General features: G+C 52.5%; 1 protein-coding gene across 1 annotated transcript in view; it reads left to right on the top strand.

Annotated features, from left to right (window-relative positions):
- The window catches only part of DSCAML1 (DS cell adhesion molecule like 1), a 342,838-nt gene that overhangs the window by 285,540 nt on the left and 39,575 nt on the right, over positions 1 to 17,723 (top strand). The window contains exons 12-16 of the mRNA XM_079930621.1: positions 6,530 to 6,729; positions 7,358 to 7,454; positions 8,043 to 8,171; positions 14,857 to 15,024; positions 16,217 to 16,287. Of these exons, the coding sequence (XP_079786747.1) occupies positions 6,530 to 6,729; positions 7,358 to 7,454; positions 8,043 to 8,171; positions 14,857 to 15,024; positions 16,217 to 16,287 (665 nt within the window). The remainder of the gene's footprint in view (positions 1 to 6,529; positions 6,730 to 7,357; positions 7,455 to 8,042; positions 8,172 to 14,856; positions 15,025 to 16,216; positions 16,288 to 17,723) is intronic.

Below are 17,723 nucleotides of genomic sequence, written 5' to 3'. Positions count from 1 at the left end.
GGAGTTCTGGAGGGCTATAAGGCCGTGGCTTGCAAGCCAGAGGCCCAGCGAGGCTCCTCCCTGCCCTGGAGTGAGTCTGTGGACCAGGGCAGGCTGCCCCAGGGCACTGGGGGAGCCTGCCTTCTTTCCACAAAAACATGCTAAGTCCTGAACAGGGATGCTCCTACCCTGGAGTCTCACAGTCAGAGCCAAGGACACTGCAGTATGACATGTACCATGCCAGGGACACTCGATGCCCAGAGGAGGGGTATCTGCAGTGACATGGGGTGTCAGGGAAGGGCCCTGGGAATCATCAGGAAGCCTCTTTGGGTTCGACCAGAATTTGCCCCAATTTGGCCATGTGCAGTGCCGGCGCTATACCAAGTACCGGGGTTGTAAAGCTTTGAATAAGACTGGCCCAGCTCACCCCAGGGCCTCCCAGATCCCAGGGAAGAGCCCACCCTCCCCACCTAAAGGAGCTGTGTTGGAAGGAGCTATGTACTAAGGGGCAGCTCACCCACTTGGGTCTCCTCGATGCCCTTAAGCCCAGCCCCTCCCTGCTCCCAAGTCCCCAGAGAATCTCTTACTGCACCCCTCTTTTGTAAAAAGAAATTAGGTTTCCCTGGCTGTTAATTGAATTACACTGCAGGAAAGCAGAGAAGTTGTATCTCATTAAAGCCTCCTGTGTCCTACTGGAGCACTGTGTTGCCTTTGCGGCTGCTATTAGCACTTGTCACGCAGAACTCAGCCCTGTGCATACGGTCCCCGCCCCCTCCCTGGCTCTCCTGCCTGTCCCCGTAAAGCTGCAGTCCCTGACACCTGCCCTAGGAGAGGCCGGCTGAGGCCGCCCACCATAGAGAAGCCACAGCGTTTTGCTGACAACCAAATTCCATTTCCCAAAGCCAGATTCTTCGTGCATGCATGGCAGACAGACAGACAGCCAGAGGTGGCCAGCCCCTACAGTAGGACAGGCTTAAAGAGGGAAAAACTGCCTTCTTACTACCGTAAGACTTACTTCTCATGGCTGTTTTGGGGGAAGGCCAGTAAGTAATGAACCAAGAGGCCAAGGCATCCAGCAGACTGCCTGCTCCATCAGGGGCATTGTGGGCACAGGAAGGCCATGGCGCTTGGTCAAGAAATACATCAGGACCCAGGCTTTGGAGCGGCGGAATAATAACAGTACCTACCCACATGACTTAATTCATGTAAAGTACTAGAATACTGCCAGCACATGGTACATGGGAAGTTCCCAGTAAAAGGTAACCATAAAAGTGTGTGTGTGTGTGTGTGTGTGTGCGCGTGCGCATCTGTGCCTCCTGTGGGTGACTGCACACGAGCATCTCTCTAGGGAATTCCTGGGGTCTGCCTTCACCCAGGAAGTGCTCTGGAGCACAGCCAGGTCTCGGAGCAGTGAGGATTCAACTGTGTTTACCCCTGTGATTCAGTGAAGCAGAGTGACTTTGTGGTCCAGAGCAAGAAGCAAGAGAGAGATGGAGGGACGAGGAGAGCAGATAGGGCGGGCACCTGCTGCCCCGGGCTCCTCTCTATTAGGGGGCTGCAGCAGCCAGGAGGGCGGAGGCTCCTGGTCTGTGGGCTCAGGAGGGCACCCAGGCCCTTGGAGGCCTGGACAGGGTCTGGGGGAGGGGCACAGTGACAGAGTCCCCTGTTCTGGCATTGACAGGCAGACTGCGTAGGGCAGGAAGAAAAGAGGAAGCAGGTCCTCTGATTCTTGCCCAGGATGAGGGGCTGAAGACCGCTATACGCAAGAAGAGTATGATCACAGAATCCTCCCATAACAATGAGCCGGATTCTCAGACCATCTTTCCTCTCTCCTGAGACCCGGACACCCGCAGGGGCCCAAAGACATGGAATCTTCTCTGCGCTGCCCTGGAATCTTCTCCACGCTGCCCAGGTGGTCTAGTATGGGGAGCTCCCTGCCTCCGCGGCAGCCCTTTCCCTAAACAGCCAAAACTACTGGAAAATTCCTTCTGAAGCCAAACAGGAGGTCTGCCTTCCCCCTTTTGAAGAGCTGTTGTGCCATGTCCCACCCAACTCCCTGCAAGTTACACGCTCCCAGTTTCCAGCCACTCTTCAAATGGCATGGCTTGAAGTCTGTCCATCTTCCTGGTCGCACTCCAGCTTGTCGATGTCCTCCATCAAGTAGAGAGCCCAGAACGAGACGTGATGTTTCACGAGTAATTTAGAGCTTGTCATTCTATGTTCTGAAGACCTGGGCGCTAGTCCTCCTGGCATCAGTTCACCTTCCACCATTAGTGTTAGAGCTTCATACGATATGTATCGCCTCTCCCATCTGTCCACTTTTAAGAAGTGTTGCTGTTTATTAGTATGACCGGGGCAAATCACTTCCCTGAGTGGCCTCAGTTTCTTCATTTGTAAAACGAAGGGTCTGTGTAGATGATCTATACCTGTGCCCTTCAATAGAAACAAAATGCAAGCCTCCTATGTAATTTAAAATCTTCTAGTTGTCACATGTTCAAAAAAGAAACAGGTGAGATTCACTGTGATAGTATATTTTATGTAACCCAATATATCTAAAATATTAACATGTAATCACCATAAAATTATTAAGGAGGTATTTTACATTTTTCTTCCTGTGTTTTTGAAATCCAGTGTGTGCTTTACAGTCACAGCACATCTCAGTTTGGACCGGCCACCTTTCTAGTGGCCAATAGCCGCGTGTGGCTAGTAGCGACTATGCTGAACGTTATGTGGGCTGTGCAACTCTAGGACTCTGCGATTCTGTAAAATAGATGGCAAGTAACATCTTAAGGTGTGCGTGTATTTATCTGATGCTTTTCTTGGAACAGGAGAGGAGCGTGAGACGCTTGGGGTGGGAATAGTACCCATGATGAGCCTGAGGCTCGGAGAAGTCAAGTAGCCCGTATTAAAGACCACATAGCTGGGTAGAAACACGTCCGTCTGGCCCCCAAGCTCTTCAAGCTGGGTGGGGTCCACAGAAGCAGTATCTTCTTCTTCGCAGAGGAGCTCCCCTGAACCTGCCCTGAGCCGCGGGGCTGTGAGGAGAACATCGGGTTCTGCTGCATGCTGTTTGCTGCCACAACAATGGTGAAGAGAGCCCACCCCCTGGCCCCAGGTGTGGTTAATACTCAGGGCTGAAGGACCAAGTGGGTTCTTGAGGCCCTGTGGCCTCTGGTTGCCCCTGTGTCTGTCTCTTTGAACAAACCTGATTGGGAAGACCCTGTGAGGTGGGACTGGCGTGTATGAATACACAGGTTGTGCACTGCTCAAAGTTACATAGCCTAAGGGGCAAGTAAAGTCTGGAACCCAGTCCCTGCTCCACTGGCCAAGCTGCGGCTCCCGGCACCATGTTGCATCCAGCCAGAGGGGTGCCTTTATAATTCACACACAGGCCCTGGACAGGCTGGTACAGCCCTACCTGGAGAGCAAAACAGGGATGAGCTGCCAGTGTCTCACTCCGGTGCAGAGTCTTGAGGTCCTCCTACCAAAAATGAAGACTCATCATTTCCCCTTCCTTCTTTGGACCCGTGACCTACGCTGAGGCTTGACCCTGCCCCCATCCCCCTTCACACGCGCGTGCACGCTCACGCACGTGCACACACACCCCCCTCAGCATGAACACCCCCGTCTCGTCTGTGGCTTCAGCGGCAGCCTCTTGAGAGCTAGGCCTCCGCTTCCCCAGGAAGGCCTCAGGACTCAGGCCAAGCAAGGGCGCAGGCCCCAGTCTCTGACCATTCACTTTGCGGGGAGCAGAAACAGCTCATGCGCCCCTCCCGCCACATCCCGGCATTTCAAGCCTCCGGGAAAAATGGAGGCTTCTGCAATGCGAGGCCCGACTTGTTGATGTAAAATCTTACTCTATATTCCACCCAGGTTTATACGAGTGAATTATGCAAATCTTTGATAGAAAAATATTCCTCCGCACATCCTTGAGAGTGTAAAACCTTAGTCAATAATTCATACTCGCATGTCTCTGACTGCAGGCTTTTTCTTCATTATAACCTGCACCTTGTTATTTGTGTTCCACGTTTTATTGTATACTGGCGTGATGCCGTGCATTATAAAATTCATCTGCTTCATTATATGATGAGCCGGGGCTGGGGACTGTGCTGAGATGCTGGTGCAGGGGCCAGGGACCAGAGCTGCCCTCAGGATCCAGTCCCACATGACAGAAGGCAGAGGAGGTGGCTGGCTGCATGGTGACTTCAGGGAATGCCAGAAACCACCCTTCATCCCCCAGACTGTTCCAGATGTCCCCTCACCCGCTGACTGGCGTCTCAGGTCACACTATTACAGCTCCATGCCTTCCTTCCTTTCTCCAAAGGCTTATTTGTCCTTAGAAGTCAGAGGACCCTGGAGACTTTGCTGGGAAGAGTGTTGTCTGAGTAGGTGTTTAAAACTGGAGGGGAGGGACTTCCCTGGTGGTCCAGTGGTTAGGACTCTGAGCTCTCACTGCAGGGGGCCCGGGTTCAATCCCTGGTCAGGGAACTAAGATCCCGCAAGCCAAGCAGGCAGCCGAAAACAAAACAAAACTGGAGGGGAGAAAAATCCTGAGGATGCTAGGAGGGAAAGAAAGGGGCATCCACAGAAGTGGAGCAGGGATGCGTTGCCCCAGAGGGGAGCCTCCGGGGTGGGGGGGTGTAAAGAGAGAGAAGACAGAGCATCTTCTTGTCGCATGGCCCAAGCAGGCCGGTGAGGGGGTGGCTGTCTACTCTGCAGACCTCAGTGTGAGCAGGGGTCCTTCCCGCAATGCGGGGGTGGGAAATGCTGTCTGATTATTGCAGTCAGCCACAGCGCCCCCTAATGTGTGTACTCCAGCATGGCTCATGGGCACTCCTCTGGAGACGCGAGCCCTGGGGACCTGTACTCTAAGAGGCAAGGTTTCCCAGTAAAGTGGTGAGGAAATGGCAAGGACAAGGACAGTCCTCCAGCTGCATCAGATCTCTCATCTCTCTGGGATCTGCCCTGCACATCGCTGCCTCTGAGCCTTTGCTCCAGCAGTTTCCACCGCTTAGGGGACCCTTTCTCCCCGTGTGTATCCTGCCACGTCAGATGGTGAGCACTTCTCCTAGCACAGTGCTTAGCAATCTTTCCTGGAACTGCTACTGTGTTGTCTGTTCTCACCACTGCAGTGAAGCTCCCTGAGATTGGGTCTGTCCTGCGCACTGTTGGTTCTAGAACCCAGCATAAGGTCTGGCACCTAATAGGTGCTCCATCAATGCTTGTTGAATGGCTGGGTGATACCTTCCCTGACACTCCTCCACCAAAATTAATTTCTCCTGATACCTCCTTGAAAAACTCATCCCCTTTTCCTTATTTTCATGTTGCTCGCACAGGTGCCTACCTCCCCCTCCCCTTCCCCCCCCTCAGGAGGCAACGACCCCGTCTCCCCCAAGCCTGGCACCATGCCGCGTAATGGCATAGGTGCTGGATGCATGTTTGTTGAGTTGATGGGGGGAAAAGGGGACAGGATGTCACTGGCCCGAGACCATCTTTCCCTCTACCCCACCCTCCTCCTGCTGCTGCCCATGGTGCTAAGGCCTGGAGGAGGGTCGGGATTGAGATGCCGCTTGTGAGGGCAGTGGGCGGGCTCTCCTGACGGCCAGCCAGGGCCTTGGTTGTTTCATGACGATTTTCTCAGGTCACTGGTTGGGGGATGGGGGATGGGGGAACCTGTTAGTGGGCTTGAAGGTTCTTAACTACGGTGCTGCTAGCCAGGGTTTTCTGTTGCATTTTGTTTAGAAGAGAGTTTCTCAGCTGTCTGGGAGGGGCCTGCTGCCTAGAAGCAGGGGGTAAGCCAGCTGACCTCTGTGGAGAGAGCTCGAGCCATGGACACAAAGCAGAGGCACCAGGCGTGTAACCCAGGGTCCACAGGCCTCCCCACCAAAGGCGCACGGATCCAATTCAAGGGCTCTGTGAATTGGGGCTGGGGTAAAATGGCATCTTTTTTTTCACTAACTTCTTTTTTCACTAACTTAACTGAAATTTTGTACTTCTTCCATTCTGAACGTAAGCAACAAGCCACAGCAGTAGCAGCACCTGTGACTGTGACCGATAGGTATTTTCATATCGCAGCCCTGGCAGATACCCCAAAATATCATTTGTGCTCATCACTGTTACAAAATCGTTCGAATACAGTCCAGCACTAGATCTCATTTCATAAAGAGGATACAGAACATATGTGATATACTGTATCAAAAGTTTGCTTTTGAATGTTCATATTGGTATAACCATACTTCAGCATATCTGGTTTCCTTTGTCATTTTATGTATATTATGCATTTTAAAAGATTCTGAAAAGGGGTCCATGGAATATCAGAACCCCTGGTGAAGAGAGAGGCTGCCCCAGTCGTGGGTGGGCTGGGGAGAAAGGGACAGGCAGTGGGCTTTTCTGTACCCTCCCCCAACCGTTACTAGACCCTCTCGCTGGGCATGAGGTGCTCTGTGGGGAGGGGCAGCGGAGGGCGGGGCCTCGGCGCTGGGCATGTGCTCTCCCCGGGCTGGCCTCCCTCGCCCTCACTGGGACCTCCTGGGCCTCCTCCCCTCCCCAGTCCCGGCCATGATCACCTCCCACCCCAACACCACCATCGCCATCAAGGGCCACGCGAAGGAGCTCAACTGCACGGCGCGGGGAGAGCGGCCCATCATCATCCGCTGGGAGAAGGGGGACACGGTCATCGACCCCGACCGCGTCATGCGGTATGCCATCGCCACCAAGGACAACGGCGACGAAGTGGTCTCCACGCTGAAGGTGAGCACCCACGCCCCAGTCTCAGAAAGTGGGGAGCCCACAGCTATTGCATCTGTATCCAGAGGAGGTGAATGGGGAGTCTGGGAGCCCCTCCTCCACCCCAAAAACTACCTCTCCTTTTCCCTCCTTCATCCACCAACCTCTGCCTTAGAACCTCACTCTATCCCCTTTCTGACAACTCCTGACCTTTAAATGTGTGGAATCCCCAGCCCCTCCCTCCCAGGACACCCTAGCCCCTCCTTCCCTCCCCCCAGGATGCCCTCAGCCCTCTCCCTCCCTCCTGGACCCTCTCAGCCCCTCCCTCTATCCTGGGTCCCCCCCCTCAGCCCCTCCCTCCCTCCTAGACCCTCTCAGCCCCTCCCTCTATCCTGGGTCCCCCCCTCAGCCCCTCCCTCTTTTGGAACTCCTCAGCTGGCCTCCCTGCAGGGACTCTTCCACACTTCCATCCTTTGAACTTTCTGGAAAGAGGAGCCCTTGACAAACCCCTGGTGGATCCTCTCCCAGAAGAAGGTGGCCTTGCTGATCCCTGGCCAGATGGGCCCCCTTCAGCAGACCAGCTCTAAAAGACTCTCCCCGTTCCTCCCTCTCTCCCTGCCGCTGCCCTCTGCCCCTGCTGGCTGCCTCCCAGCTCAAGCCTGCTGACCGTGGGGACTCTGTGTTCTTCAGCTGCCATGCCATCAACTCGTACGGGGAGGACCGGGGCTTGATCCAACTCACGGTGCAAGGTACCTCACCTGCCCCACGCCCCCAGCCCCTTCCCCTGGGACCCCGGCGCTCACTGCCAGCTCCCCTCAAGAGCAGGGACACCGCCCACATCTAGCGGAGGCTGACCAGAAACAGCTCTGAGGCAAAGCTCCATCCACCCTCCTTCCTGCCCAGAGTGGGGTGATAGGGCCTTTCCAGGCACGCTGCATACAGCGAGGTTTGCAATGGCTGCGGCCCCTGTGGAGCTTAGCTGCTCCCAGAAGTGGAGGGCCTGGATTTGTGGGCGCAGACCCTGCAGGAGGTATGGGAAGGGAAAGCCAAGCTGGGAAAAGTTGGGAGCTCTGCATGGGGGAAAGTAGGAAAGGGGCTAAGGAAGAGAGGGGAGCAGAGCAGGAACCGAGCAGGCCCCCCTCTGCCTCTGAGCCCTGCTGCCGGGCACCCTTCACCCCCTCCTGCCTTGCCTGAACTCCAGGGCTCAGGGCCCTTGGGTGGATCACAGGTGACACGGATCCCCCAGGGCAGATCCCTGGTCCTCTGTAGGGGTCGGCAAGAGGCCAAGCTCTCTGCTGCCATCCTCACTTCTGCCCCCTTCCCCTGCCACCCCCCAGAACCCCCCGACCCCCCAGAGCTGGAGATCCGGGAGGTGAAGGCCCGGAGCATGAACCTGCGCTGGACCCAGCGATTTGACGGGAACAGCATCATCACGGGCTTTGACATTGAATACAAGAACAAATCAGGTGGGTGAGGGCTGGGCCTGCTGTGACCCCTTGCACCATGTGCCGGGACGGTGCCCCTCTGTGGGACAGCCCCTGGGTGTCAGGGCTGCCCATCTAAGGCAGACACACAAGCCCCTGTGTCTTCCAAAGGGAGGAACACTGGTCACTGGTTAGGAACCCTGGGGGCAAACAGGGGGACCCTCAGTTGATGGGGAGGGGGTGTCAGCCCCTTTTTCCCAGGACTGTCCCTGGGCAGGTCCATAGGGTGGTTTGATTTAAAGCAACTTAAAGGCCCTGAGCCAGGGGGCTATGGGCTGTATCTGTGGGGTCAGAGACAGCACAGTTTCACTGGGTCATCTAGGCACTCCTGATTTGGGATGATGGGGGTGCTTGGGAGTCAGAGAGCTGGTCCTTGCCAAGAATGAGTCACTGGGGGATGGGAGTCCCTGGAAAAGCATAGATCTAAGTTTCCTCCTCCAAGAAGCCCTCCCAGATCCCTCCCTTGGGACCCTAGCTAGCTCCTGAGGCTGCCCGCCACTGTGAAGCCATGTAGAGCAGAGTGAACAATGGGCCCCTAGGTCTCTGGGGAAACAAGAGACCCACAGTCATGTGGCAAGAATGGCAAGGAGGGGACAAGAGGCCTGGACAAGAGGCCAAGCCAAAAAAGAGCAATCATGTTTGTATCTGTGTGACTCTCTCCAGAAGGTACAGCAACAGGGGGCTGCCCCCTCACTCCCAGCACAGGAGGGAGGGAACGAGAAGCATGCTCCTCCTCTTGGGTTCTTTCATACCTTCGGAATTCAAGACCATAAGCCCAGAAACGCTTTTCAAAATAATCTTAAAATAAAACACAGAAAGAGAGTCTGGAAAACTCAAGCCGCCCCAGCCCGCTTCTCCCACCAACTCCAACTCATCTTCCAGGTCTTAGCGTAGATTCAAGGTTTTGTTTCCTCAGAAGCTTTCCAGACCCTTCCTCCCTTCCTTAGCATAGCACATGGTCATTGGCCAGCTGGCTGTCCACTCCCCTAGAGCGGCAGCCCCTGGCATGGCGTCCACAGCAGATCTCTGAGCTGTATTCGCCTCTTGAGAAGCCACCGTGTCCGGGGCCCTGGGTTCGTCATCCTTGATACAGGTTTCGGCAAGGAGGGGCCCTGCCCTCAGAAGCCTACAGTTCAGTTGGGGAGAAAAGTCAGCTCACAGCCAGCGCCCCTGGGAGGTCGCTCTCAGTGCAGGAGGCGGGCCGTAGAGAGGAGGAGGAGCTGTGCCCACAGGGGTCGTCAGGGAAGCATCTCTCCGGTCCCTGTAGACGCTCCACTGAGCTGGGAGAAGATGGAACGCTAACAGGCCTAGATTCAGGGAGATGGGAACGGCCAGGCCCCAGCAAGATGCAGTGCTCTCCAGGGAGCAGCACGTCTAGCAGAGGGTTCACAGACCCAGTTCCTGGTCAACAAGACTAAAATGTGCTCTGGGCTCCGGGTTGGGGGAGCGGGGGCGGCTCTGGGCTGAGCTTTTTCTTCCTTGGGGAAGGTCATTGAGAGCTACTAGCAATGCGTGAGGTCCCAGAGAGAGACTTGGCATGGCACCTTGAAAAGGGTCATCAGGTGTCAACAGGAAGGAGAGGCGTCCAGAAGCTGAGTGAGCAGGGTGCCGCAGCCCTGCATCTGGGACAGGTGATGAGCAGTGGCAGGGCCTCAGTGGAGGCAGAGGCCGCGGGGAGGAGAGGAAGCCCACTGTGTTCATCTCACACCTCGAGGCTTCCCGAGTCTGGGCACAAGCTCCCCAGGAGCCAGAAAGATGGGCCAGCATCTCCCTGCCTGGATGATGTGGCCTGTCGGGGGTGGGGAGTGGATGCCTGGGCTGTCACTCGGGCCTCTCCCCTATTGCTCCTTTTGACTGCCCCCCTGCCCTCCTCCCCCATGCTGCCCCGTTGCCCACCCGGTCCCCTCCACTGGCCACCCTCCAGTGTGTGGAAACCTTTCCTGGGGCACTGCTCAGCAGGGCGAAGCTGAGAACATCACACATCTGGAGAGCTGTGCAGAAGGAGAGGTGGGCAGGGAAGATGCTATTTTCAGAGCTCATCCACATCTTCCCTCCACCCCCTCTGGCTCTCCTGAAAGATGAGGAATGGCCATACCCCACCCCAGAGCCAGGATGGATGGCAAGGTAGAGAGGTGGGTAATGAAAACTCAACCTCAGACTCTCCCATCCACAAGGGTTTTGCACCTGTAAAAAAAAAAAAAAAAAAAAGCAAAATAAATCACAGGATCGAGAGCACAGAGAAGCTGGCTGGTCCTTTCTCCTGCCTTTAGGTAGGACTACTCCAGGCCACCCCACTCAGACGGGCACTATCCTGGCACTTAGGAAAAGGAATCCCGTGGGAACTGCAGTGAATTACCATTGGAGTCAGGCAGAGGCTGTGAACATAGCACAGCTTCCTTGTCTGTGAGGGGGAGACAGTAATGCCTACCTTGTGGGATTGCTTTGAGGAATAAAGAGAAAGCATCTAGCATGGGGCTGTAGTCAACCTTTAAAAGATGTAAGTTCCTCTCCTTCTAACTCAGATACTTCATGCGGCAATTTACAGTCCTATGGGACTTGCAGGCTGAAATATGTGTCTGTCAGTCAGCAACATGTACTGCGTGCCAATAATAATCTTGCAGAATCATGCACCCGCCATGTGGTAGGGAAAGAGGAAGAACAAGGAGACAGAGTGTTGCCCTTGGAGCTTACAATGCAGTTGGAGTGAGAATAAACACTGTGTACACACGCTCGCATGCACATACATACACACACACACACACGAAGGCACTTCCAGGACCATTACAAAGCATTATCCAATCACGTGTAATACACCACAAACTGAATTACATGAGAACTGTAAAAGGTATCCTAGGGAACGGATGGATGACCCAAAGGAGGGAAGGGCGTGTGTGTGTGTGTGTGTGTGTGTGTGTGTAAGTAGATCTTCTGCCTGCAGGTGGAATAGTAGAACAAGAACAATTCTCAAAGCAGAAGACTTGGGTTGACCAAGTGTCAGGGCTGTATGATGTTTAGCAAGCAACTTAAGGTCTTTGGGCATCTCTACCTATCAGTGGAGACAATAACACGTAATCCAAGGTGGCTGTAGGGATTACGTGAATGTGATGGCTTATGTGCATGTGCCTAGCACAGAGCCTGACACAGAATAACTCTCCATGGGTCCCCATCCTGTGCCCCACTCTCCCTTCCCCTCTTCCTCTTGCCCCAGACCACACCCATCCTGGGTCTGGACCATCTGCGCCTGACCCCCTTCTGTGTTACAACTGTGCCTTGCCAGGTTTTCTGCCATGTTGCTCATCATGCTAATTTTCCAAGGGAAATTACCAAGTCTGCCCTTTCTAAGCCATCCCGCTCACGCTGACTTCTCCTGGCCCCAGGCAGCAGAGTAATAATACATGAATGCTGAATGATAAATAGCACCGTCCACACAAATTTATCAGATGGCGCCGTGCAGATTTAAACATGCAGACACCACATTTCACCCCTGTTTTCCAAGCAAGGAGCAGGGATGGGTTCTTTGAGGATGGCCCTCCAAGCCCAGAAGGCAGCCTCGTGGTGCGCGCCGTCAGCCACCATGGGGTAAGCCAGCCCGGTGTGGCGTGGCGTTCTGTGTGAGCTGGGGTGCGGCTGTGAGAGGGTCTGGTGTTGGGATGTGGTGAGTGGTGGTGGTGACCCAGGAAACCTTTTCTCGGTGCTGCGGAGATTGCCGTGGTGGGCTCAGAGCTGTGATGCAAGGAGGAAATCAGAGATGCAGAATGGATTTGTTTCCCAAGCACAGGCAGCTAAATGCTCCAGACGTGACTTTCGTCCAAACTGCTCCCCCTTCTCCAGTGAATGTGTCCCCTGAAACACCAAAGGCCCCAGGTCCCCTCCCAGCAAGCAGCCCACAGAGTGGAAGGCACTGACATCTCCCCAGCCTCTTCCTTAGTTTTTAAGAAGAATATTTTGCATCATAAACCCTTTGATGAAGAAAGGGAGAGAGAGCCCTTAATGAAATATGTTAATCTGGGTAAGCCAGGCTTATATGAAAGGGAATATTAAAAGAGACAATGTTCACCAAAGCCAGCTCAGTACTCTGAGAGCTGAAAAGGAAAGGGAAGAAAATAGGGCCCCTGATTTCAGCTATTCAGGTCAGAGAGATGGCAGTGATCAAGTATGGAAAATCAGCTAGAGACCTCCAGATTTGACTCTGATGCGTTAGCCTGCAGGCGCTATGGGGAGAGAGCCATTCTGTGGCAACATCAAAGATGATTTGGGAACACAAGGGCAAATCCACCTGGAAATGACTGGCAAAAGCAGAACAAAAAGAGACCACTCTCTGGGGCATCCCCCCCCCCCCCCCCGCAACCTTCCTGTGACTGACAGTTGAAGGAGGCAAGGGAGGGAAAGGCAAAGGGTATTTCTTGTGACTACAAAATGCAGAGGAACTGCAAGTCCAAAGTCCAGGACAACGAAGTGGCTCTGATCTAAAACCAACAGTGGGTTTTAAGTGCCCAACGCGTGCCAAGTGGGCAAGATGGGCAAAGTTTTAGACATGGTTCCTGCCTTCAGGGAGCTTATCTGTGTGTAGATGGAAATAGAAGCCACTGGTGGGAAAAGTGTATGGAGTGAGAGGAGAGCCTAGGATGGAGCCTTGAGGAACTCGAACCGTTAATGGTAAGGTAAAAAAGATGCACCTGCAAAGTGAAGAGATGACCCAAGAGAATAGGAAAAGCTAGAGAGTGTTTTAATAGGAAACCCAAGAGAAAAGTGTTTCGGGAAGGGAGAGGTCTAAGCGTTGAACACACCTGAAAGGCCAAGTGAGAAATCGGCCTTGATGACGTGAGCATCACCTATACAGTGGAGATATGGTGCTGATGTCATTGGAAGGAGGGAAGAGTCAATCGTGTCCATCACTGCACCTGGCACATCACAGGTGCTTGATAAATATTAGCACCTCTTTTCTTTAGCCCCTCTGTTTTCAGACACATCATGTGGTCTCCTTCCTCTGCCGCACTCATCAAAAATGAATGCACTGACTCGTGATCACTCTCCCTCTCCTATAAACGCAGGCAAATCATATATGTTGTGTGAGCTGGCACCAGCTCCCAGAATACCGCAGAGAGAAGTGAACACCTGCCTCCGCACGCTAGCCCATTTCCTCCCAAACCAAAGCAGTACCCACGGCAGTAGGAGCCTGCATATTTGCAATTCTGGCTTAACCTGCCAGCCAGAGTGACTCTTGGGCAGTTGGGGTGTTTTAAATGACAAGGAGAAAATACTGTTTTTCTGAGCATCCACTGTCTGCCATTTGTGACTTTGGCTCATGAAACCAAAGAATTAAATGCAAAACTGCAGATGGGGAGCTGGGCCAGTGCCCTTCACAGATGCCAAGCCTGTGTAGCTAAAAGTGGTGTTTTGAAAAACGTCAAGACCTCAATTAACCAGAACCTGGGGGGATGGGATAGTCTTTTCGAGTGAACCAATTCTCCTAATTTACCAGGCATTAGCTAAAAAAAAGTCTTCCTAAAATTTGTTCTAGAATGTGCTAGCCTCCCTCCCTGATTTACGGGTCAAACTGTAGTGAATACAGTTTAATCTTGTCTACTGAGAATTTTCAGGATCCTCTACTGTGGATTTAAAAGACATGGAAAATTAGACTGAACAGTCACATCAGGACGCGCCCTGGGAAGATTTCTAAGCCCCACTATCAGCTAGTTTCCTTGTGCTTTGCCTTTTTGTTTCTTTTCAAAGCAAAGTGCCAATAACGTAATCTGGTTATGAATTCTGCGTGTGGAAGGTCCTAGGCTGAGGCATTGCTGTGACTGCAACCCCTTCCATGTCTGTCTGGGATCCCCTGGTAGGTGCACAGCACAAATACATTGAATGCATGACTGGATTCCTCTGGAGGTGCAGAGTGTTTACTGTCACAGTATCCCTGAGTGGTATTTATCTGGTATTTTTCACATTCTACAGTTTTGCTAAACATTAGCCCTGGAATGGGCTGTCAGTCCCCCTGGATGAATCGGGAACATGCTCATCCCTTTGTTGGCTTCTGACTGTAAAGACTCAGAGACCATTCTCTTGCTGGTGAGAGAGAGGGTAGGGTTTGCCTAGGGACTCTGGCACGTGGTTTGTCCCCCCTGACAGCCCAAGAAACAGTCAAGACCACCACCACACAAATGCACAGGGAAAGGCAATACAGAAGCACACATAGGAGGAGAAAGGGGTATAAGACTTGGCGTCCCCCTTTGCACTGGGATCATGTGTTGAGGGGGTGTCTCACAGTTATAACAGGTCTCTGATGTGGTCTGAGAAACCAGGAACAAGGGCACTGGCCAATCAGACCCTCAGGAATAGCAAGCAAACGGTGATCTTGGAAGGGACCATAGGAGACATCTGACCCCCATCTGAGGTTTGAGTTCACCAGGCGGCCCAGGGAAGAGAAGGGTTAAGCTCCCTGAGTTTCCAAGCAGTGCATTTGCTGCTCCCATCCTCAGGCATCCCTTGGCCACTTGAGCTTAATGGAACAGAACCCTTTGGTCCTCTGTGAAGTTGTGAAGGCTCTCTTGCTTCAGTCTCTGTGAACTAGACCTCTTCTGGGCATCTAAGTTGACGTTGGGATGTGCTGCTGCTTGAGGTTTGGAGTTTGCCTGGCTGTGGTTAGAAATGGGTGTCCTCTGTCCAGATTCCTGGGACTTCAAGCAGTCCACACGCAACATCTCCCCGACCATCAACCAGGCCAACATCGTGGACTTGCACCCGGCATCCGTGTACAGCATCCGCATGTATTCCTTCAACAAGATTGGCCGCAGCGAGCCGAGCAAGGAGCTCACCATCAGCACTGAGGAGGCCGGTGAGCATCTCGCCCAGCCACCCCTGCGCCTGGGCTCGGGACATCCGGGGCCACACCCACCCTGTCCACTGGCAGTGGGCTTGCAGTTAGGAGAGGAGAAGGGGGAGATTCCGAGGTGTTTGTGTCTGCCTCTGAATCATTGGAGATTCTTCCGTCTGACCTTTTCCAGATGGGGTTCTCGATGCAATGCTTTCGGGAGCTGTCCATGGTCCTGCCCCCACTCACCTGGCCGCAGCCTGTCTGGAAAGGACAGATATGCTAGATCTGCAAAGGATGGGGGTGCTAGTGCCCTGGATTATCTCCTGTGATTTTTGTCATGAAGTTTTCCTGAAAGTTTAAACAAGATTTTCCTTGCTGTATTTTCTCTTACCTGTCATTGCAAAAGATAAATTAATACAAAAAAGTACATATAACATACATGTTCAGTTTTACAAATAATCATAAAGAAAAACTAGTATAACCAACGCTCGTTACCACTTACCAGAGGTCCTCCATATGCCCTTTCTCAATTATAACCTCTCCCCCTGAAGTAACCAGTATCCCAACTTCCTTTCTTTCCTTTTTTGTACTGTCACCACAATGCATGTACACATAACCCATGCAGTTCAGTTTTGCCTGTTTTCTAATAGAATATATGCATGACATCATACTTCATATATTCTCTCTGTCTTCCTTGTTTTGATCAATATTCTTTTTGTGAGCTTCATGTCATCAGTACAGCTGTATCATTTGTGTATTTTCATTCCCCCCCCCCAAGGGATATAAGCAGTCGTAGAATTACAGTCATCAGATGGACAAACTTCTACCTTTAACCAAAAAAATGCCAAAATGTTTTCCAAAGTTTTGTACCAACTTGCTCTCACATGATCAGTGTACAAGAGCTCCTGCCACTTCATATCTTTGTCTGAACTTTGTACTATCAAACTTTTAAAAAATACTTGCCAGCCTGCTGGATGTTGAGCAGTATTTCATAGTCATTGTTTGCTACATTTTCAGCAAGTTATGGAGAATGAAGGGGAAATATAAACCCTATGATCATTTCAGAAGGACTCAAACAAAGGTTCTCTGCTTCTGTAGACGAGCTTTTCCTTTCTCCCCAGCAGTCCTCCAGCTCAAGCATGGGAGTAAGAACATAGGACTCTTTTCTTCCAAGACTTGACTCATAATGTTATTTCTCCCCACCACCCCCCAGCTCCTGATGGGCCCCCCATGGATGTAACCTTGCAGCCAGTGACCTCACAGAGCATCCAGGTGACCTGGAAGGTAAGTAAATTCAAAGACAATTTCCTCTGAAATACCTCCTTTCTTCCCCTCTCAATCTACAAATGAAACCCCAACAGACTAGCTAGTCTCTGGTCTCTTACAGTGCCCAACCCTGTTTATTGCTAAATCCATGAGGTTGGAGGGGTGGAAAGAGAGGAGGATAAAGAGGCTGGTTCCCTCACCAATCCCCACTCCCTTCTCCACCCTGACTGTCTTATGGACGCCCATGCCTAGGGTGGGATGAAGAATTTGTCAGTGCCAAGGAGGGAAGATGGTTCTTCCACCATGCTGGTCTGTCCTACACACCCCACATGTTGTAATAAGTCTGGAGTTAGAATTGATTATGTGTAAATTTCAAAGGGGCCCTGTGGATTATGGGAGATGAAACGACAGAGTCTCACCCTCATCTTGGCCCTGTGACTAGAGCTGGGAGGTAGGGTGAAGCCACCCCCTATATTCTCATGGTAAAGCGTTGAACAGGGAGCTTGGTCTTTTCAGGTCTTGATTTCCTCCTCTATAAAATCAGGATTAAAAAATGACTGCCCTCCCCAGCTCTGGGGGAGGGGATCTGCAGAGAAAACAAACCAGTAGGTGCTGCAGCCGTTTCTAAGAGGAAGAAACTTGTAAATCTAGAGGGTATCTGAAGACTGTCACTGAGGGGAAATCTTCGAGGCAATTCCACAGCTGGGCAGGGAAACAGATCAGAATAACCTTGAGCAGGACCAAGAAATGCTTTCCTGGGTAACTCTGGCCTCACTGCTACATCCCTGCCGTGGGCACAGAAGGGCTGCCCATCCTTGATGTCTTCCTGTTGCACCGCATTTTCCAGTGTTTGAGTATTTTCTTGCACTAATTTATCTGACCCTCTATTCCTGTGGAGTGGACAGAAGAGGTATTTTTATCCCCATCCATCAGAGGAGGCCACGGTATAGAGATGCAAGGTGACTTCCATGGTCATTCAAGTTGTGACAGGTGCAGAACTTCAGTGCACAGAGTCTGGAGCCCCTGCGCAGTCTCCTCACCAGAGCCCAGCGCATGGAGGTCATGAACAGAGAGTTTTCTGAGTCCCATCCATGTCCTTCTTCTTGGATCTCTCCCATCTCAACAGTGGGGCTTGGGTGGGGGGGCTGCCTCATCTACATCTGGGATCAAAGTCCAAGGTCATTTTCTGACTTGAACTCCTGGTGGGAAAATTCAGGTGCTTTAGTCCTCCTTCTGGGCCCTTCAAAAAGGTAGACTCAAGAATAGGAGATTCAGAAGGGCCTAGTAATATTTTTCCTAAAAAGACTACATGCCTGGGCATGTACACACACACGGACATACACATACACACACACATACACACACACAAGGCAGCAGAGCCTGGTTCCTTCCCTCCCCAGAGAAATGACCAGGATAAAGGTGGGACAGAGGCTGGGCAGTTGGTCCTCGCCCTC

Source organism: Stenella coeruleoalba, assembly GCF_951394435.1.
Source record: "Stenella coeruleoalba genome assembly, chromosome: 8".
Lineage (NCBI taxonomy): Eukaryota > Metazoa > Chordata > Mammalia > Artiodactyla > Delphinidae > Stenella > Stenella coeruleoalba.
The sequence above is the reverse complement of the archived record's forward strand: the minus strand, read 5'-3'. Positions and strand labels throughout refer to the sequence as shown.